Source organism: Rosa chinensis, chromosome 5 (genome assembly GCF_002994745.2).
Source record: "Rosa chinensis cultivar Old Blush chromosome 5, RchiOBHm-V2, whole genome shotgun sequence".
NCBI classification, from domain to species: domain Eukaryota; kingdom Viridiplantae; phylum Streptophyta; class Magnoliopsida; order Rosales; family Rosaceae; genus Rosa; species Rosa chinensis.
Window position 1 is genome coordinate 12,872,596 of NC_037092.1, and position 23,344 is coordinate 12,895,939.

The 23,344-nt window shown below is 38.0% G+C and overlaps 2 protein-coding genes across 2 annotated transcripts; one reads left to right on the forward strand and one right to left on the reverse strand.

Moving 5' to 3' along the window:
* Window positions 1–315: 315 nt before the first annotated feature.
* On the reverse strand, window positions 316–8,026 carry LOC112165656 (protein fluG). Its single transcript, XM_040506933.1, has 19 exons — window positions 7,758–8,026; window positions 7,529–7,705; window positions 7,192–7,443; window positions 6,883–6,950; window positions 6,663–6,778; window positions 6,486–6,591; window positions 5,987–6,143; window positions 5,797–5,892; window positions 5,420–5,468; window positions 5,040–5,311; window positions 4,470–4,642; window positions 3,980–4,100; window positions 3,544–3,596; window positions 3,324–3,453; window positions 2,516–2,661; window positions 2,072–2,260; window positions 1,452–1,684; window positions 744–886; window positions 316–609 (listed from the first exon to the last, which is right to left on the reverse strand). Exons 2-19 carry the CDS (start codon window positions 7,688–7,690, stop codon window positions 547–549), a joined length of 2,529 nt encoding a protein of 842 aa, XP_040362867.1. The 5' UTR covers window positions 7,691–7,705; window positions 7,758–8,026; the 3' UTR covers window positions 316–546.
* A 4,999-nt stretch (window positions 8,027–13,025) lies between these two features.
* Window positions 13,026–18,883, forward strand: LOC112166677 (pentatricopeptide repeat-containing protein At1g30610, chloroplastic). Its single transcript, XM_024303555.2, has 9 exons — window positions 13,026–14,396; window positions 15,127–15,318; window positions 15,625–15,706; window positions 15,829–16,020; window positions 16,507–16,620; window positions 17,103–17,193; window positions 17,269–17,426; window positions 17,751–18,182; window positions 18,459–18,883. Exons 1-9 carry the CDS (start codon window positions 13,399–13,401, stop codon window positions 18,852–18,854), a joined length of 2,655 nt encoding a protein of 884 aa, XP_024159323.1. The 5' UTR covers window positions 13,026–13,398; the 3' UTR covers window positions 18,855–18,883.
* Window positions 18,884–23,344: the final 4,461 nt, after the last annotated feature.

Below are 23,344 nucleotides of genomic sequence, written 5' to 3' on the forward strand. Positions count from 1 at the left end.
TTGTGGGTCAAACTTGCAAAATGGTAGTAAAATGGGTCAACTTACAAGCAATTGCCAAACTTAATTTGTTCAGCTTTAGTATGAGGTTGCTGAAGCTAGTCTAAGACGTTAGAAGACGATACAATAGTTGCAATCTATTTTTGTAAACCATTTTTGTGCATTTTATTTATTATTTGATGAATTCTTTTAGTTCCATTTGACAAAATCAGCTCCGATACGAAAACAATTTATGGGATTGATTCCCATGAGGACAATTCCCTTGACACACAGGCATATAATCTCAAAAAGTTAAAAACAGAATAAGAAAAAAAAATGTTCATGAAAACTCTGCTACAGCGATTGAGAAGATATTTTCAATCATAAACGATACAAAAGATTTTTTGGGTACAAAAGGGGTATATAAGTTGCTTGTACATATGAAATTCCTCAAATGAGGATTCCCCGTGCTTGTATTATTCTTATTCATAGACTTTGAAATGACAACTGATGGAAAGTACTGGAAGTCTGGAAAAGGGCTAGACCAAAGGAAAGATCAAGACAGTAAGCTCAATAGCGGTGTATAAGTTGCTTGTATGCATCTTTGTGCTTCTCGTAGTAGTCAAATTCTGCCTGCGGACAGAATTAGGAAAAATACGAGTATTCGTCATTTGACAAACGGTATGCAAAAATATTTCCAACAATAAGAGAATTTATAGTTCAACAAACGGTATGCAAATCTTTTAGGAATAATATTTAAATCATACCTTACGGACTCCCTTGATGGCAACCAATAGCTTTTCTCCAATGAACTCTTTGAAGAGATCATCTTCCTTTAATGCTTCTAATGACTCCAAAAGTGAAGTTGGTAACCTTTGTATTTCTCCTTCAAGGCTAGAAGGATTTGTATCTGTTAAATGACAAAATATCATAAAAATGTCAGCATACAGTAAAATATTCTTCCAAATGATCAAAAAGGTACACATTATGGATTAAAAAGACCACAACCTCAATTTTCTTCAATGTCATGACCGAGTATATACTAAACTCATGACAAATCAATGCAGATAATGAAAAGAAGTAAAGAAGTTAATGTTGGAAAACATAATCAGTGACGAAAAAGTAGTTGTACTGTCAAAAGAACAAAGATTTTCATTTCCAGAAAATCTGTCGAACTGCATCATAATAGTAATCTAGTTCAGTGCAGATGACGCCTAGAGATTGAATAAGAATGCCCAAGAAGTGCTAGTGTTCAAGCTATAGAGAGAATGATATATATATATATATATATATATATATCTATATTGTATATAGGCCTATATGTACTATTAAGATTCCAAAATGAATGATTACTTCAAAATGTTGTTCACTTGCATAGAATGAGACTGACCAGAATCACCAATATGACTAATTAGAGCAATTTCAAGATCACATCTTATAGCAAGTCCATATTATCTAATGTTATGTAGTCTTACCAATAGGTTCAGGGAGACAAAGATGTCTCCTAAGACCATCAATGCCAGCAGCTAGTATTGCAGCCAAGCCCAAGTGTGGATTTGCACACCCATCAAATGACTTGATCTCAAAGTTGCTCACCAGACCAGCTTGAACTCCAGGTGGGCATGCAGTTCTTAATGGAGCTTCCCTGTTTTCTTTTCCCCAGCACTTGTATGCTCCACTCCAAGTATTAGGTTGTATCCGGTCGTAACTACAAACATATAATATGATATATTATAATTAAGAGAAGATGATCCAATCAAAGAACTATTCAACTAGAATAACAGAAATGGGACAGTCTCGATCACATATGATATTTCAGACTAAATTGTACACCCAAAATATTCTGGAAGCACAAACTTTACACATTTATATCCAGTCTAAGGTATATTGATATTATCTACGTTGTTCTACAAGTTTGTTTTTCAAGCTCTAAGAAGTTTTGGTAAAACTGATCCCTGAAAATGTAAAGACTCTAAATGAAAAGCTTGAGAAATTGGAAAAACAGGGTGACGAAAGTGGTATGTACAAGATGATATTACTATGCACTTATAAGAACAAGGGGACAAGTGGCAGAGTCTGGTGGGAATGTGGGTACCTATTTGGAATTGGAGCTGTAAATGCCAAAATTGCTGGGAGATGATATAAAACCCCTGCCATAAATTCCTCCCCAACCTTGGACATTCCATGCTGAGATGATCCACCAGATGCCATGAATACATTTGTGCCATTCTGCCACAAACTGAGATGTACATGGGCTCCAGAGCCAATCTCATCTAGCGCATACCTGCCCAAGAGACGACAAAGTTATGCAAACCCTCTTACAATATGGAGCATGAAGACTAAAACAATATTTCCAAATATTATTCACCAAAATTTCCAATACAAAAATTATGAGGATGCAATTTTACAGACTGAGACGTACATGTAAGAAATATTATTCACCAAAATTCCCGAATAGAAAAATTATTTCAATCTAGTTGAAATGAACAGCTTATTGCAGTTATATATGTAGCTATGTATGGCAAAACTAAGAACCTACTTTGGGACAAAGGTTGCCAACAATCCGTGTTTCCTTGCAATGGCCCTAATAACTTCACGGGTATAAATCAAGTTGTCAGCAGCATGCTGGCAAGCTGTGTGCCCTAGAACCACCTCAAATTGACCTTTCCCACTTTCTGCATGTAACTACAGTTTGTAACAAGGATATAAAAGTAAGTAAAAATTAATGTAAAATCTTTTTTTTTTTTGTTGAACAAGAGAGAGAGAGAGAGATACTACTAAAGTTAGCTACTCGACAGATCAGACCAGCTGTGTCCGTCTGTGTGTATGCATGTTTTATTTTTCTATTACAAAATTGATCACACGTCCCTCAAGGGAATGTTCAAGCTATCAAGCATCAACTACATATACAGATATGCCTGGACCAAAAAAAAAAAAGCTTGACAAACAATAGATCATGGATAGAACTATTCAACAAGAAAAAGCTCAGTTCACCAAAAAATCGAGATCAAATAAAGAAACCCCGATAGATGTACATCCTTAGATAAGTCTTAATCATGTGAAATGGTAGATTTTTACTAAATGCAGTACAAATTTTGAAAATGACAGCATTTGCTACCTGTGTCAATTTCAAACTGGAAGGATACTCTCTCCTTGGTTTTTTTTCATTAAAGTTCAAGTTCCCATGGTTGTTTTAAGGATGCATAAACCTTAGAAGTTAGAAGGAACAATAACAAATGATAAACGGATGGATAGCTCCAATAAGTTAGCCAAGGTGGATTAATTCAAAGGACAATTTTCTTCATACAAATATAAGAAGCAATCATAGCATGAGTTTTCTTCTGCACCTGTTCTACAGTAATATTCAAGGACTGGAGAGCAGCAAGAACTTTGTGAAACAAAGGGGAAGCAGCATCATATGATGATGGGGAACAGTAGGGTGTTGAGTCAAATGGTACCCATTCTTCTTTCCCGTCCCTGCGCAAGTTTTTATTTGTGTACCACAAGTCACAATGTGTGCACAATGTCCAAGTTACAAACTTACCTAGATATGGGAGTATCTCCTACCTTAGCATACTCTTCAAGAGAAAAAATTCATTTTCAAATCCTGCATTCATTACCTGCACAAATAGCATTTAAATTTTGTTCTTATTTCTTTTTGGAATAGAAAACATTCATATTTATTAGAATACAAGAAAGATGAATCAACAGTCCACCTATAATGTGAGCAGAAATTTAAAGGCTGACAAGCAATGCAAAGCCCTATGCAATGTCTTTCTAAGAGCATCGACACAAAGACTTTACCACTTTATTAGAATCCCACCTATTGACAAGTAACTCCCTATGACATGTGAGAGGGAATCCTTTATTTAGGAAATCCCTATGATCACTTTTTTTTAGAATTTCCACCCCTAAGCCTCTCTTCTCAAGGGAATGAGGCAAAAATAGCATTGAAGTTGATATCAAAGTAATAGGTATGCAAGATACAAACAATCTAACATACCAAATTGAATTCGTCTTTCAATATTTTTGAAACCCTCCGTAAGGCCTCTCTTGGGCAGTATTCCCATGCTTCACCTGGTTTAAGATGCATGTTGGCCAAAACCATTTCCTCTTGTTCTACCCTGTCGAGGAAAATACTAATATTTAATAAAGTAGTCAAGAACCATGCTATCAGATTCAGGAGCAGTGCACTTCGTAAATAAAAGTTCATCATCAGTACTTTCCAATATTGCATAATAATAAATTAAGTTTGTATAACTGATAAATTCATGCATTTGAGCAGAGTTGTTATCAACCTAAATACAATGCTAACAAAATCCATTGCAAAAGAAGAATTTTTGACAACTCGTACAATTAAAACTAAGAAGCTAAAAAGACAAATTGTTAATCATACTATCTCTAAACCCAAAAAAAATTACTTAAGCATATATATATACAGTTTACCAAGAGAAGATATACTTTTCTGAAACCTCAATAAATCTGCTTAGTACCATGGAATTCTCCGTTTAGTCGATAAATCAGGCACGAGTCTGATCTCACCCACTCCAGTCAAATTAGTCTCATCAGCTGGACCATCAGTGAAAGAAGTCATTCCCATACAAGCAAAAGTCAAACCAATGCCATTTTTTGTAACGATGTCATTGAACCGCTTAGCAGGAACAACCTGAATCAATGATGAACAACAAATGAGACAAATGAAATCAACATAATTAATCCGTGCAAATTCAAGCATACAAAGGCAAGGTTGTACATATGCAGGGTTGTGCATCTGGTATGCTTGCTATAGTGCTATACAGTACGCTGACAATGAAATTGATGAAGCATGAATAGCAAGCAGTCACAAGCGATATCCCAATATATATTAGTAAATTAAGCCACGTGACTTTACTTGGTGGAAGGCAGAGTAGCATGAGGTGAATTTTTTTAGCTTAAAATAATTATTTGTTTTGTCTATGGAAAGCATAGGTGTTTTTCTGACTTCTGAATGCAAAATTTTACGGATAAGAAGCAACAGAAATACATCTATTCTAACAAAGAAACTGAAAATTAAAGGAACTCACACGACATCTTTGTTGTCCTGATGCATCAGCCCAGAAAACACGAACAAGTGAGACATAATTTTCCGAGTCATTACTCTTCACCTTCACAAAGTTAGAGGACACACTATTGGCTGAACCAGAAGCTTTGACAGCACGATCAATCTTGTAAAACTGAACTGCATTTTGTGAAAAGATGTCTTTAGCAGCCTCAATAGCTTCCGGAATTGAGAGATCACCATCGGCACAGGCATCACATAGAACTGAAAAGACAACGTCACGTGCCTTTTTTGCACCTGTCAATCACAAATATGTATGCGCCAATGCTCATAAGTATCTCTGTAGATTAAAATCATCATGATCAAAAGTAATGCAATGGTAAATTGATATTCACTTTAACAGACCTAAGTAGAAAGTTTCAGGAAATGCATATCCATCAGTGCTGAACATGACCTGCAAATGAATTACATCGGACGTTTTTATAAGTGCAAAAGCATGTGCATGGCCATGTACATACAGAAGAAACATCTTTTCCCCTTACAACTCACTAGAAGACACTTCTAGAAACAATAACATGGACAAGGTTCAGAAAATAATCTGGAGTCTATTAAGAAGAAGAATCACATATACCCTTGCTGTAGAGTATACTCGACATCTGCGTTTATTTCATACACTAATGCTTAACATCTTGTACAGTGGCGAAAACGCTCTCTATGTGTCTTAGAAAGCATATTTTCATTACTTAATCTTTCTTTCAGGCTTCGACTAAACATACTGTTACCTTCTTAATTGGAGCAAGCTCCAAAAGTTCCTTTAGTGAAGATACCATCCCGTGGACACTGAGCTTGGGTATAGCCAAGCCACAGTCGAGGTAGACCTGTATGTGAAAACGCTTATCATCCTCAATGACCTGCCAGTTTACATTCAATGCCCAAAAGACTATTTTAATTCAACGAAACTGCAAATGTCACCTGGGGATAAACAGAGGCTAGATATGATGCTTCCTTTGAAAACGGGTAGGATGCATGTAAAAGAACAATGCGGCTTTTAGAAAATCTCTTGTCCTCAAGCACAGCCCGGAGATGAAGGGGATTGGATAGCCTCAAGTCCAAATCTTTGTCGCCAAAACTAGTTACAGGTCAAAAGTGTCAATCACTTATATGCAAAGAACATACAACTTTGAACAATCACAGAATCATACAGATCACCTATAAACTTTTGCATCCTAGTTCAAAATAACTCCTAAAAATGGATAAGCCTGTGAATCTATTTCCTTCACATTTCATTTCAACATTACTGCATGTTTTTCTAAAATTGACCCCAAGTTTCTTACATGAAAGAAATAATCAGCTAACAAGAGAAGTATTTCTTCAAATAGACAAAAAAAAATTCCAGATGTTTCTATTGTATTAGCAGTAATCATTCCAACAATGCAAAAACCAATTTGATAATTGCAATACTCTCCATTACCCTGTGTGTATCTGCATTGGCAAGTCAAAAAGTAGAGCAACCTCCAAACTACGAGTGAAAATATAGTCGATCAAACTTTTATTTGATATGCGAACAGGCTTTCCAGCTGCAGAGATAGAATAATCAGCATATGTTTCAGTTAACACAGATAAAACAGCATCTAAATGCAGTACTCACCCTGTATAACCTCAGAAAGACCTTCCTCAACATCTTTCCTAGTGACATGTGTACTAATTTCCAGACCGCTGCGATAGGCAGCTATACTTTTCAAGCCAAAAATGTTATCAGCAAATGTGGCATAGACGTTAAGAAAATCAACTCAACCGAGGAGTTCATTTTTATATCATTCTAGGAAAAGGTGACAGAAAATAAAACACAACCTTAAATATAAGGATATGACTTCAACTTTCCAACAAATGCTTCAGTGAACACATCCAATGTCCAAGAAGATCCACCTGGCAACTCCTAAAAGAAACAAAAAATAACAAAAGTCAAAAATGAATCTCACTTGTAGTCCAGACTCCACAAAATAAACCCCTCACAACCAGAAACCATAGATCCTCTGCTGCGCAAATGACACCTCAATTCGCAACTAGATATTAGAAAGAACATACAGGACCTGGTACACCATTCAATTAAAACACGCGCAACCAGAAATTAAAATTCAATTTAACATTTAGAGTAAGCACATCAAAGGAGTCTCCACCTCACTAAGAATCTGCTCAGCCAGAGACTCAATCCTCAGAATTCTCCCAACCACAGGAGCGAAACTCCTATGCCAATCTATGTCATGCATTTTGTCCAGCCTCAGTCCATCATCAATAAGTAACGCAGAGATTCTCGCAGCCTCAAAGCATCTGGAGCTAATGGCCTCCAATCCGGCGACTCTCCGATGCTCCTCAACGGCATCCAAGCACTTGTCACAGCCGTACAGCTCCGCAACCTCCTTCAGACTTCTCTGCAAATAATCGCACCATCAAACAATTTGACTCTTTGACTTGCGTTTGACCAATGGAATTGAATTTAGAGAGAACTGAACTGACCTTGAAGGAGAGGGAATGGGGTGCGTAAGATAAGGCATCGGCGTTGGCTTCGGAGAAGGCACTGATGAAGGGGAAGGAGGAGTCGGTGGCGACGATGTTGTGGGCGTGGGCGTCGACTAGCTCCGCCTCCTCCACCGCCGCCCGCAGCGCCGTGAAATCCATCTCTCTCTCTCTCTCTCTCTCTCTCTCTCTCTCTCTCTCTCTCTCTCTCTCTCTCTCTCTCTCTCTGTGACTGTCGGTATACTGAAGCGGCAGCGTGGAGTCTAGGCTACCTCAATGGCTTTTAATCTCCAACCCTTGTAGCCAAAGCCAAAATGAAACTTGCTATTCAAGCTGATCATCTCCAGATTCTCCACAGAGGAAAAAGTAGAGTCAAATGACTCTTACGTCAAAAGGGATTCCAATATTACCAAGGAAACGAAAGTCGCATTGGAGCTGTGGGGCATGTCTATTTATTTAATTCAGAATGGAAGTCCAGATTGATTAGCACAAATAATGAAAAGTAAATATATAAAATTATAAATGGGTATTTATCATGAATAGGGTCTGAATGTTTATGGACCGGAAACACACAATGAAGCTAAAGTGATCAAATAGGCACTTAAACTCTAAAAATTATATAAAAATCACTCAGATACCTCCGTTAAATTTCCATCTAATCTCCCTTAACTATAAGGGCAAAAAAAACTTTTCACCTATCATTCATATGAAAATCACTTTTAAGCCTTAACAACATCCCAACACCCACTATGCATGAGTACAAGCTAGAACTTAAGAAATTCAAACCCCTCAAAGAACAACAAGCTAGGACGTTTCAAGTGAAACCATGGAGTTCAAAACTAATCCTTGAGCAAAGAAACAACATGAGAGATCAAAACATTACCAAATCAAATTACCGGCCCACTATACTTGAACATGAAGGTCACTCCTCTAGCTCTTTTCTGCTTATGCCTACAAACCCAGAAGTTCTATAATTTTGTCCCTGACCCATGGAGTTAAATTTAGACTACGAACCCATTAGAAAACTATGAATCGTACTCCGGAAATCTGAGATTGAAAGAGAACGTTGGTCTTGCTATCGAATGAGCACACCCATTCTGGAGCTTCAAAATCTTTGGTCAATCTGTAAGAAGGGGAATATGAGAATTAGAACATGAATTGTAGTATGAGGAAGAAAAAAAAAAAAAAAGGTATCTGAAGCCATGAATTTGTTTAACCGCACATGAATTTGGAATCAGAGTATCAGACTTTGGTGAAAGATAATGCCGGCCATATTATCTTAAAGTGAACAATTGCTAGGATGAAACTGTGAGCTTCAAAGAAACCTCCAAACCAAGAATCATATGAAAAGAAAACCCACATGGATCTCTGAGTTAGTCGACGGCGTATTGATATTTAATTAGCATGTGAAGGCGGGGGATGTCTGATGTTGCCTTTGGATGTGTGAAGTACTTGATATTGCCTCATCAGAACTAAATTCAGACCCGCCTTTCAAACTAAAACATGAATCTTGGGTCGAGTTCGGCGATAACATTCTGATGGAACTCCTTGTTGGCCCTATTGCATATTAAAACTCAGTTTTTCTGAAACATAAATGGCTTGACGTACTAGATTAATTTGGGTGGATTTTCTGCTAAATTAGGGAACAATGATGGGATACAAAATCATGTTTTTGTTGTGGTGTTGTGGATTGTGATAAAGTTATTCTAATTATTATTATTGTCGTTCGTCTCCGAGTGATAAGTGAAGTCAGTAGGATGATGAGTTCAGAAGTTCATGAATTCAACCCAGAAAAGTATGTTTCTCGACCAAATATGTGAAAAAGGAAGAGGTGGAGCCAAAAATCACTTTTACCCCTAATAATCAAGTCACATGCGTGGCACATGTTTCCATTCAACAGAGATTTGACGAAATTTTAACACTCTATATGACCTGACTTTTAAAGTTTAGGTACCCAATTGATCACTTTTAAAGTCTGGGTATTATCGAGTCCGGTTCAAAAAAGTTCAGACCCTACCCATGATAAAAACTCATATATAATTGCTTAATTTCTAATCTAACGGTCAAAAAAAAAATGATAGATTACAGTCTTCTTAGATACCAACAGCTCTTGCATATAATTAACCTTTGTAATTACAGAATATATACATATATTTCCCAACTAATGGAACCGAGTCAATATATCAATAACTTTAGGAATCAATTTTAGGAGTACAGGCTTGTTCACATCCGAATACAGGATTGCAATATAACTTTAATCCTAATCAAAACTACAAATCTCTGATGATATTATGATATGTTCAATTTGTCAAACCATTCAAAGTAAAATCATCACACATAACTCAAGATCTGTTGATGCAGTAAAACTCTCCAACGAGATAAACAACTACGAGCACTATGTTGGTGAACAATCCACTATATGAATAGGAAAGTACATAAAGATCTTACACAACTCATCTACTAGAACCAATCTAGTGAGCAGTGGTGTCTCCTCATCTTTGCTACTTTCAGATCAGCGAATTTGTTCTCCTTTGTCAATCCTGAGGTCACAACTCTCACCTTGATTGTCAATCACCTCAAAGCACAAATCATGCATGAACTAACCAAAAAAACTTTTTAACATAAAAAGTTTGGGATTTGATAATCCTTCAAGAGCAAAACTTGGAACAGCTCATGAAGAATTCTCAACAACAATTTTGGCTCAATATATATTTTCTAAGGATGAAAGATCGGAAGCTCTTTATAAAATGCAACAGTGATATATTCTCTATTCTAGTGTACCCGCTATCAACGTGAAAAACACGTACATATATAAGAGATGAATGAAGTAGGGTATGCTAGCTAGGGTTTCTGCTGCAAAAGGCTTTTTTAAACAAGGTTTATATCCATAGATTAAAATCAGACGTTTAAAAATAAAAGCCCAAAAATCAATTTAAGAAAGCCTAAATTCTTTGGATAAAATCTTATTAAGATTCGTACAATTAGCACAATAGGATTGAAAACATGTTCGCATCCTACAATAGGATTTAAAGACAGATTCAGTCCTAAACACTTGACAAACATAAATATTTGCATACATGTATGCAAAACATACCTGATTGATATGAGTTGTGCATGAAGCCTGAAGCATTCCATTCTTCTAGGGATCCAAGAGTAGAAAGCTATTAGCATATTACAGGAATACATGACTCTTGGTTGTTGCGCTTAGGAAATGCCAATCAAATAAACATTGCATTAACAATCTCTCCCTTTGGCATTTCCTAGGCAAAACAACATATACATTTAACCATATACAATAGTTGATCCTATACTACCATGACCAAATAAATATGAACTTCCAAGTTGTAATCTGCACACAAGAAACATAACACCCGTGAAGAGCATGTATGGTTGAAGTAGTCTAAGCATAAGCATATGAAACATCAAACTTCCAATTTCTCCCCCTTTTTGCCTAGAAATGACAAAGGGACCAAAGCAGATTGTGCATAAGATTTCACTCCCCCTAAGTTCAATACCCATGTATTGGTAGTAGCGGAAACAAACATGAATCAGGGGGTTAAGAATAAAATACCAAAATGATCCTGCAATAGAATTGAACCTTCAAACACTCTCAAATAAAAGTATATCATAACAAATTTCACAAGATCAACAAGAATAGTGTCTATTATCAAAATCCGGATAACCTGCTGCTTGTAGCATAAAAATAAAATAAAAGACATGGGAACACGCCCCATGCGCGAGAGAGAAAAGAAAAGTTTGCTTCGTGCGATCTCTCCCGGCCGAACTACGTCGGCGCTCCTGTCGCTGCGTTCCAGTCCGGGAGAGGATGTTGGTCTGGGATTGCAGCAGGGTTTTTGGGTTGAAGCGTGGTCCATGGCTGGAGAAAGAATGGTTGATCTTGGTGTGGGGAGATCGATGTCGATCTGTCCTTCCGGGATCATGGGTGAGGGCAGACGTGGTGCAGCTCTGGGGTGCGATTTGCCGGCGGCGAAACCTAGCGTCACAGCTGCAACTAGGATCTGTGTGACAGCTGAGATCTCGATCTCAGGGCAGAGATGAGCCCGGCGAAGGTTCAGTTCCTTTTTGGATCTGGTTTCGGACGTTGATCGGGTTGTTGGGTGGCATGAGAAGGGTTGCGGTGGTGCCGGGGCGCAGGGATGCTGCCCAGTGGCGTAGTGCTCCAAGGAGGTGGCCTGGTGCAGACAGAAGACGTTGGGTGCAAGCTTGGTGGGCTGCAGCGTTGGGTGCTCGGGGAGATGGTGGTTGGGCTGAGCTTTGGCTTCTGCGCCTTGCTGGTGGTTTTTAATTATTAGTTGTTTTGTTTCCTGTTGTTTGCTTACGGTTGTTGTTCTGTTGAAAATAAGTCCCTACAGTAGTAGTGTAGGGCTAGTAGGGCTGTGTGCCCGTGTATGCACTCAAAGTGCCTTGTCTGCTCTAGGTAGGCGGCGAGTTCCTTGCATTTGCAAATGGTCGCAACCTCTTAGTGGTAGTAACATGTCTGCTCTAGGTAGGCGGCCAGTTCCTTGCTTGGTCAAATGGTCGCTGCCTCCTAGGGTGAAACTTAGTGTCACTAGATGTATTTTTTAGTGGCAACATGATGGGAAAGCTGTGCGTATGGAAATTATGTTATGTTGTAATCGAGTTGCAGATCGAGTTATTTTTCCGTTGTGTCACCGCTGTAAAGCAAATAGAGTCGCCTGTAGAGCTCTCTTTGCTAGTTGGTGCGTATTTGAATACAATTGTTTAGTAGAGAGTCATGATATTATTTCAGGATGTTCTCTATGTGCCTATTGTAATCAAGGGTTTAGGCTCAATGTCCCCTCTTATATTCGACATTTTCATTAATCAAGGCATGAGGGCAGCCGCACCAGCCCTTTATTCAAAAAAAATAAAATAAAAAATAAAAGACAATGATGCATGAGACAGAGCAATCAAGCAGAGTTTTTCCAAGATAGCATCAACATGAGCACTTATTCAAGAGCATCAACTAGCAGTTTGGAAATGGAGCAAATCTCAATAACTAAACACTATTTATTTCAAAACCAAATTGAGTGAGGAGACTAAAAGTGCTATGCTGAGAAGTGAACTAAGACCATTAGAGGCTTTAGAGAGAGTATCATCTAACTAAACCCTCTATGTACGGTATGACCAAAGTGGGGGAAAAAAAAGAGGGTAGGTATTATCGTTAATTGTGTTCACTGCGGGTGATATTCTCTAGGACTCTAGCTAACAATTAAAAATTTAAAACCAACTACTGCAAGTGGCCTAATGGTTCTTGCCTAGTTGGGTGTGCTCCTTAACCTATGTTCAAACTCCGAAGCTGTTAAATTGGTCCGGCACTATGCTGAAATGCACAGTTGAAGCATTTCACATGCGTTGAAGGGGATTTATCCTTAGGCCTAGGAAGCCTTTAGAGTTACTCTTGACAAAGTCAAAAAAAAAAAAAAAAAAAAAAAACAATAAACCCAAATTTGACAATCTTATCCCAAATGCCCAATGCTGTGAACTTAATTACATTATCTCTCTACCCAGAAGAACCCTAAACCCCTTTCACAGTTTCAGCAGATTCTCTACCACTCCTACCAATATTCATTGCTTATCTTCCCGTCAATTTTCAATCTTTACATCATAATCAAATTAAAGTTCCAGTCTTTATCTCTCATCTTTCCATCCGCCAGCTACTTGGGTCCTCTGGCTTTGAGGAGAGCAGAGTCCTGGTAATCATTTCCTCTTAGAACTGTTCTGCTACTTAAACTTGAAGTTCATAGTTCAATTCAGCTTTAATTTTTGTTAAATTTGTTCTATGTATGTGTATATAATTGTATCACTCTGTAGTGCCCAGTATAGTTTAATCCATAGTTAAGTTGAACATGGAATTGTCAAATGGGCAAGTGGGGTTCTGTAATTTTCAAAGAAATGGGATTTTGGCTACGAATTGTAGCCCAAAGCCATTTCCTTTATCTGGGTTTTTGATTTGTGGGAGAACCATTTTCCGCATTGGCTTAGAGGAGAAGAATGTGAAGAAGAGTCGGGTTTCTGGTATTAGAACATTGAACCGTGGAACTGTAATTAGTGCTGTGGCGAAGGAAGGGACTGATAACCGGTCAGTTGGTAGTGAAATTCTGGAGAAAGATTTTGAATTTAAGCCATCGTTTGATCAATGCTTGAAGGTTATGGGGTCTGTTAAGCTTAGAAGTGACAAAGATAAGAGCAGCCGGCCAAAAGAAGATAATCCAAAGCATAATATGAGGAATAGAAATGTTTCCAGAAGACAGTTGTCTGAGGCAAATGAAGAGCGTGTAAAATCGGGGGAGTCTGAAAGGCAATTGGATCGAGGGAATGTGTCAAAAGTTGCGAAACTATATGAAAATGCTAATGGAACCACGGAACAAAGCAAAAGGCTACGAGTTAGAGGATATAAGGATGAATATGATAGCAGGCAGAGTGACATGGATGAAAAGGAAAAGATGAAGATAAGGGGAGATACAAGTGATGGAAAATGGTCGAGATATACTGGTAGACCAGAACAAGAATTGGACTTCAACTCGGGAAAGGGTGCATTGGCACGAAATGCTAAAGAAAGCCCAAGAGATTACAAGTCAACTGGTCAAGACTTTGAGAGAAGGAAAAGTGGTGTTAGAAGTGAAGATGGATTTGAGAGGTACCGCATCAGTGCTGAGAAAGCCACTGATAATAGAGCTTTCTCTCCTAGAAGTGGAAATTCAACCAAGAACGGAAGAGATTTCCCTAGGAGAGACTATGATGAAAGAGCTGCATTTAAGAATTTTGATGAATTCAGTGATATTATGGACAAGCCACGAGTTTCACAAATGCAAATGGAGGAGAGAATCCAGAAGCTAGCAAAATCGTATGTACTCTTTGCTTCTTTCGAGTTTTTCCTCTTCTAATCTTTTAATTTGTCCACTGATGATGTTAGCTTAAACTTTGCTAATCACAATTTACTATAAATCATAAGAGAAATTTGGTATTCTTAATATTTGGTTATCTGTTTTGTATATTTAAGCTCATCTAGTTACATGTACAGTTCATGAGTGAGTTTTTCAGTATGTCCTGCTGTTCCGCTATATTATCATTTTGGTTGACTGCAGAATAGCATGCAAGTGAAGCTAAGTCAGACACTTTCAGGCATTTGTTTTGTGGTCCCAAGTTATCTATAATCTCTCATTTTCTACTATCTCTTAGTTGATGAATGACAGTAAAACTAATCAAGAAGATTCCAATGTTGTCTACTATATTCTCTATACAAGGTTCAAGCCTTAATTGTTTGGGGGATAAATACCACTTTATTCTGACTTTTTTAAGGAATGATTATCACAAATTATCTGCCATAATGGTTCTGGGTTTTGAAATGATCATTGAGAAAATATATAGTAAGAATTCCGATTAGAACTACAAATAGAGGGGTCACTGTGCTAAAAACTAGTATTTTGACATCTTGATCAGAACTTTGCTGATCATCTGGATCTTTCTTTATTTTCCTTTTTTTCATTCACCAAACGTGCTCATATCAAGTATTGATTTATTTTAGTTAGGATTTCTCATTGTCTCATTGATGTTAAAGTAGTTTAATTTAACAGGCTGAATGGTGCAAACATCGACATGCCTGAGTGGATGTTTTCAAAGATGATGCGAAGTGCACAAATCAGATTCACAGATCATTCAATACTTAGAGTTATTCAGATATTAGGAAAATTCGGAAACTGGAGACGAGTGTTACAAGTCATTGAGTGGCTTCAAATGCGTGAGCGCTTCAAATCTCACAAGCTCAGGTAATTTGCCTGTCAGAATATTGGAGCACTAGATACAAAGATTGGCCTATGCTCACAGCTTATTTAAGTATAACAGTTTTCATGGACTCTTTTGTGGATTATTGACTATACTGCTTGGAATTTCACTTTCCAGCGAATGATTTGAGGGCTGGTATATGTTATATACAGCTGATTTTTGTTACTACTCTCTTTTCTATTTTCTTGGATTTCACGTGACACTAAAATATTTCATTATACTAGATAAAATGTTGTCATTAATTATTATCTGTATGAAAAATTTGAAGCATTTTCCTCTTCAAAATTCAGATACATATATACAACTGCTCTTGATGTACTTGGAAAGGCAAGGAGACCTGTGGAGGCACTAAATGTATTTCATGCAATGCTGGTAACTGACTTGGATTGTCATTATCTACATTGTGTTTGTTGCTCATAAAATATACTTTTAGTCAAAAGATAGAAGTAATATTTTGGGCAACCAATGACATCTTTTGTCGTTCTTCTTTCCAGCAACAACTATCATCATATCCTGACTTGGTAGCTTATCATTCCATTGCCATTACTCTTGGACAAGCGGGCCATATGAAAGAACTATTTGATGTGATTGATACTATGCGGTCTCCTCCCAAGAAGAAATTCAAGACTGGAGCACTTGGGAAGTGGGATCCTCGGTTGGAACCAGATGTCATTGTCTACAATGCAGTAAGTGGTACTTAGGGATCATTTAGGTTTGGGAGATTATCATCTCTAACTATTGCATTGCTTTGTTATTTAGGACCCACCCAAGTGACCATTAATCGTTTGACTAATATTTTAATCTAGAGACTCTTTCAACATGTAAGATCATAATGATTAAATCGCTATGAGTTATAAAATACTTCCATAGAATAATTTCTTTGTGTTGACACTTATGCCAACTAGTTTCCTACACTCAGTTGAATCCTCAATCTCTTTAGTATTATAGATTGCAAGTTTGGGGCATTGTTCGTATATGCTTATAAAGAGCTATCTATAGGATGACAGCTCCTAAGCTAAAAAGAATGACTGTTTTTGATGAAACAAATAACCAGCCAGTTTATGTTAGATTCTTTAAATCTTGGTAATTGATGTAAAATTGGTAGATTCTATATATTTCATGGGCAATCAGAAAGCATGTGCATTTGTGTAATGTTTTATATGTATAAGCAGGTACTAAATGCTTGTGTTCAGCGGAAACAATGGGAAGGAGCATTTTGGGTTTTGGAGCAGTTAAAGAAACAAGGTGTGCAGCCTGCCACTACAACATATGGACTTGTCATGGAGGTAGTACCTGCCCCTCTTTTGTTTACTATGATCCATTGTACTTCGTTGGAGATATTACCGTTACAAAAAGTAAATTAATTGGTTCTCAAGGAATATTGTCTGTCATGAAGAGTATCCATGCAAGGTTTTATAGTTGTTCATTTGGTCTTCTGGTTTTCTTAAACTATTTCCTTGCCAGCCTAAAGTGTAATCTATTCTTAAAAATGAATAGCTTATTGTTCCCCTGATTTGATTAAAATCTATATATAAAAAAAAAAAAATTATTCATGCCTAGCTTCTCCACCTTGAACAAAATTCTTTTATCTTTCTTTCTTTATGCTTATCACTGCATTTAGCATGTACAATACAATGCAACAAGAATTTTGTTTTGTTTTGGCCAGAATGATGCAAGGGTCATTTTCGTACCAGGCCTGCTAGAGTGCTAGGTAACCCTGGATCTCTTCTGAATTTCAGATACCTTAAACTTTTTTTCGCTGAATCAGGTGATGTTTGCATGTGGCAAGTACAATTTGGTTCACGAGTTTTTTAAGAAGATGCAGAAATCTTCTATACCAAATGCTTTAACTTACAGAGGTATTTTGCTGGCTACTGATTTCACCTGGGATTTTATTTTAGATTGATAATGTTGATGATTCCTTGTAAATACAGTTATTGTGAATACTCTTTGGAGAGAAGATAAAATAGACGAGGCTGTACAGACTGTTCACAATATGGAAAGACGAGGAATAGTAGGTTCTGCAGCTCTTTATTATGACTTCGCTCGATGTCTTTGTAGTGATGGAAGGTGTCAAGAAGCACTAATGCAGGTAATTACTACTTGACACTCGTGCCGGTGTCCAGATGTCTTTGTAGTGTTGGTCATTTTTTCACTTGTATCAATGAAACATATTTTACCCATTACTGTTTTCTTCTTTATCCTTTTCTCTCTTTTTTTGGCTTGGCACTTGAGCATGCACTATATTGATACAACAAAAGATTTTTCTGCTGCAAGGACAGATCTGGCCAATCCAATTGTTCTAATAACTCCATTGATGGGATTACCTTTTAAAGTTTACTTAACGATTCATATGGCAGAAAATTCAGGGTTCATGGTTGGATGACATATTATGTCATTTTTTTTCTTTTCACAGATTGAGAAGATATGTAAGGTTGCAAATAAGCCTTTAGTAGTGACTTACACTGGTTTAATTCAAGCTTGTTTGGATGCTGGAAGCATTGAAAGTGGGGCATATGTCTTCAACCAAATGGAGAACTTCTGTTCCCCAAATCTGGTCACTTGCAACATAATGCTGAAAGGCTACTTGGACCATGGGATGTATGAAGAAGCAAAACAGCTGTTCCAAAAGATGTTGGAAGATGGGTACAATATCAGCAGCAAATCTGGTTATGAGCTGCGGGTGACACCGGATATCTATACATTCAACACTTTGTTAGAAGCATGCATCACAGAGAAAAGGTGGGATGATTTTGAGTCTTTCTACAAAAGGATGCTGCAAAGTGGATATAACTTCAATATTAAACGACATCTTCGGATGATATTGGATGCTTGCAAAGCAGGAAAGGTAACATTTTCTTATCAATATTTCTATGTCACCTCATGGGATATGTTTAGCACTTGTTTGGAAATGTATAGGATGATATGTGCGCACGTGCTTTGCATGCACAAAAGTGTTTTTCAAAATGGAACCTTGCTATTATGGATTGCTAGTACCAAACAGATCTGGCAGCCATGTTGTAGTTGTCATAATGTTTTGCCCGATGCATGTTAAGGTGTTCATTTCTCTTCTTTTTTACCCCAGAATGTTTGTTTCACTAGTGAACCCATGCATGCTTTTCAGGGTGAGCTACTGGATATAACCTGGGTGCACTTGACCGAGGCAGACCGAATTCCACCCCCCGCTCTCATCAAGGAAAGGTTTTGCAAAAAGCTGGAGGAAGATAACTATTCTGTTGCTATCTCCTGCATTGCCAGAACGAATGCCGATGATCTGCAGGCATTCTCAAAGACAGCATGGTTGAATTTGTTCAAGGAAAATGGAGAAAGGTTTCAGAAAGACACTCTTCTGCAGTTAGTTCGTGAGGTTAGCATTCTTACTGCCAAAAGTGATGTGGCGAACCCTGTATTTGAAAACCTTATGACGTGTTGTAGAGAACTTGATAGAACTGGTGCGAGGACAGGTGACTTTAAACCAAATGAAAGTGTATGTACTGTTCAAACTGAACCAGCTTATTAATAGATGAATGTATTCAAATTTACAAGTAATTACTTTTCTCGTAAAAATGTTTCCACCGTAATAGGCGATTCCAAGATGCCAACCCTACAAAGTAATAATTCTAAGAGTGCACATATGTTCCAATTAGAATGAATTTGCTATTAGTACTTCACCAATATTTATAAAAACTGCCCAGAGAGGTATATTCCAGTTGGACATAACTCGTTAGAGATATGCACAAGTGTTTTAGCCGCTGAGGATGATTTTTTTTTAGAGAAGAATATGATCAGAGTACGGTAATCTTCTTTTGGTAATCATATTACTATTGCCAACCGGCAGAAAATTAATCTTGGAGGATTCTTCAAAACTAGCATTGGAGAAAGATCATTGCGTCTTCAAAACTAGCATTGGTATTCTTCAAATCTACAATGGATGCATCATGTTCGTAGAAGGAGAGGCTCAACACCAATACCAACACCATATTCCTAGAGGGAGATGCTCACATAAGGCACCCAAGACCAGCCCAAGAATGACAGTGTTGGCCGAGCACCTTACCGTGAACCTTCCTCGATCATTTGGGACAGTGACCGGAAAGTAGCGGATTTCACCGCACATTTCAGCTTCATAATTGACCTGGAAAACAACACCAAGTTTGGCGACAGTTAGCCTTCTTCCTAGCACCAAGCAGGTCCTTACTCAACAGCTCACTCGGATATGGATGCAGTGTCGTCCTCCTCGTGGAGGCAAGCGTCAGCTTGACGTGGGTACAGTATCCATTTGTTGTAGTGGAGTTTGATATCAACCAGAATCCAAGGATAACAGTCGAGGATCCTGCTTACACTAACATTGGTATAGACGTCAACTCTGTCAGGTCTCTGATCACGGCGCCTTGGAATGGAGGCATCATGGTAGGAAGAGAAAACAGTGTTGTGGTTAGCTATAATTCCAGCTCAAAAAAACTCACTGTGGAGTTCACTACTACTAGGTCTGAAAATGGTACTGCCCGATACATGGTGATGAGTTGTCTTTCTTACCGTGTAAACCTGACGCAGCACTTACCTGATTTGGTCATTGCTGGCTTGTTGGCTTCAACCGGTAACCATCATCTCATGGAATTTTACTTCAATTTCTTTGGTTAATATTCCCAACTCAACTAGGAGAAGTAATATAGGTCTAGCAGTACGGTTGGGTGTTGGCTTTGGTTTGCTTCATCTTTTGGAAGAAGAGGACACAATAAGTGATGATGAAGATCCTATGGTTCTTATTTAATAATTTGATCCATGATGAATTTGAGAATGGGACCGGCCCGAGGAAGTTTCTTACCAAGAGTTAGCTGGAGCGACCAATTAACGATTTTGATGAGGGAGGGAAGCTTGGAGGGGGAGAGGGATTGGTGGGGTTTACAGAGGCTACAGCCTACATGAAAGACTTGAACTCGTAAGGGCGGCGTAGCGGTTAAGAAGATATCAAGCGGATCAAAACAAGGGCTAAAGGCGTATGCTGCACAACAGCACAAGTAAGGATCATCAGTCGACTTCTGCATCGGAATCTGGTACAACTCATTGGTTGGTGCCATGAGAAAAGACTCCTACTCGTCTCTACGAGTGGCAGCTTAGATCTCATTTGTTCAAAGAAAAAAGGCTTGTTGGTTTGAGATGTGAGATATAAAATTGCTCTTGGCTTGGCCTCAGGGTTGCTCGACTTACACGAAGCATGGGAGCATACGCTAACAAAGATTTATGATGATTCTTAGAACGGCCATAACGAAAACTGGCTGTATAATCAATTATGGCGGCAGATTACAGAAATTGAAATGGGGTGTGAAAATTCCCTTTCCATGCCATTATCACGATACAGGTAATTAATATCGGAAGTTCGGAACAGGCCACCGTTACTTTCCACCAAAGTAAGAAAATTTGAAAGAATGTTACTAAAATTACTTAAAACTGGATGTGAAGTTTGATGTCATATCTGAAGCAACAAGCAGAAAATTTAAGAATATTTAGACTGAAAGCACCATTAAAGCAACCAAAGTCCACAGAGACCGACTAAGTGACACCAAACAACATATTGTGGATGTGGTTAAGGTACATAAATGTATGGCATATGTTCATCGTACATCAAATTAAATCAAAATTACATGTAAATTGAATCAAAGTTACTGAATTAACAAAAATTTTGTTGTCACATTTATAAGCAAATGTATGACAAAGAGCACAACATTCTAGAATTTTTTTTCTTAATTGTGTAGAATATTTTGGACACAGAGTCTCAACGTTTATCTTTTCCTTTTAATTTGAAATATTGTGACATCAAATTTGAAAGTATATGTGAATTATTCACTTGAAATCGTAAACAGAATGTATTTCGAAAAGTATAGCAGTGTTATGAGTACAACTCGAATTCATTGACTTGATGTAGAGCGTAAACTCGAATTCATTGACTTGATTAAAGCGTAAAACTAAATATGCAATTTCATTGTGATATAAAATATATTGAAATCTTATAATGGATAGACATGAATTGTTTCCGTAGGTTGCACACAATTAGAGAATGATTTTGCCTTTTTGTTCCACAATGCAATTGTAGAAGGATTTTGTGGTTTATCAGATTGATTACAAGCATCAGAGTCATCAGCATTTATATCCCAAGGACTTTGAACAAAATCTTTTGATCAAATAAGAACTTCATTAATAATGAACTGCTTACAACGAGTTTTAGGCGACATCTTTTACTCAGAAATGGCCACTAGACTTCACACTGGAACTCTATAATGACTGACTCTAAACTAGCACTACAAGTGTATGACAAAGATAATAAGCGTAGGAGCAGTGAGTCCTTGACATCTCACCTCTCGTCCAGCCAGTAAGAACTCTAAAACTAGATAACTCACTTGTGTCGACACTAACTCACCAACCAGAGTCCTCCTGACCAGTGTTTGATCGACCAAGCCAACACTCGTTGTGACCTAAACTCGACCAAAATGATTGTCGGACATTCAAACCTGGGACTAAAGAAAACCCAACACCATCTCCACCCTATTGTCAACACCATCCATCCACAACTGCTCCAAATCGCCATCGCTTCCGATCAGAACCCAGACAAGAAAGACCCACTAGAAGGCCAAGGATGGTTGTCTATGTCATAGCCAGACATTTTCGCCACCACGGCTGACCCAACTCCAGAACAGGAACTACCCTCTAGACGGCGAAACAGAAGATTGTCTCTGCCACACCCTTAGTAGTGCCGTATTACCAACAATACACCAACAACCAAGCAAACAACAAAACTAAAAGCTTTAAAACAAAACAACACCTAAAGGACCTAGAGAAAGACACCAGGCCCACAGTCGGATGAAGGCCCAGACCGCCACCACATTCAGACCCAGACTGCCGTCAAACTCCATCGCGCCATCGCCAGCACCACCGGAGACTGACCGCCACCATCATCATACCATCCTCCCTTCAAACCAGATCAAGATCGAACCAGCCATCACCCCTGAATTGGAGTTTCCCATCCCTGCCAACCACCGGATTGGAAGACAGATCCATCCGATTGGAGCTCGCCCAGCATAACCACCGGATATCAAAGCAACCCCACTCCACCAACCACCCATAGACCCTCCAAACCAGATTAATCCAACCACCCCCTCCACCATGTCCCCGTATGGCTCCGCCAACCAACTCTGACCAGTCGCTAGACCTGTAAATGGACCGGATTTGGATCGGATCGACCTAAATCCAAATCCATTTACTAAATAAAAAATTCGATCCAAACCCCCTCCGTTAACCTGGCTGATTATTGATAACTCAACCCAAATCAGTATCCGCCAGATTAACGGATATCCGATCCGCTAATTCGACTAGTTTATAATTTCAAATATTTTAAAATTTTAAATTATTAAATTTATATCATGATACCTCATAAGATATTAATAAAATATTAAAACAACATGAGAAGTATCACTAAAAGTAGAATTACGTACATTATCAAAAATTCTTAATGCTTCTTGGAATCTTTGGTGATGGACTGTCCTTTAGATTTCTGCAAAAAATTTGTATTAGAAATTCTTCATATTTTATATTTTATATTTTATATTTTATATTTTATATTTTGAAAAATAATAATATATTAATAAAAAATAATACATTTTATTATTATGAAAACGGGTTGGATCATTAACGGATCGGATCAACCTAAATCCGTATTTGATCCGTTAAATAAATGGGTTAACGGATTAACGGATCAAAATTTTCGATCCAAACCTGTCCAATAGCCACTGATCTGGAGCGGGTCTAGATCAAAATCTAATCCATTTACAGGTCTACCAGTCGCTGCCAATCTGATCCTCCTACCAAGCCTCCACCGGTCAAAAACCTTGCAAGCCCTCATTGTTTGAACCCCAAAATCTATCAACCAAAGGCCCAGGGCCACTACTTGCCGATAACCAGTGATATTAAGCCTATTCGTCCGGCAACAACGTCCATAGGACGCGTCGTCGGACAAGTGAG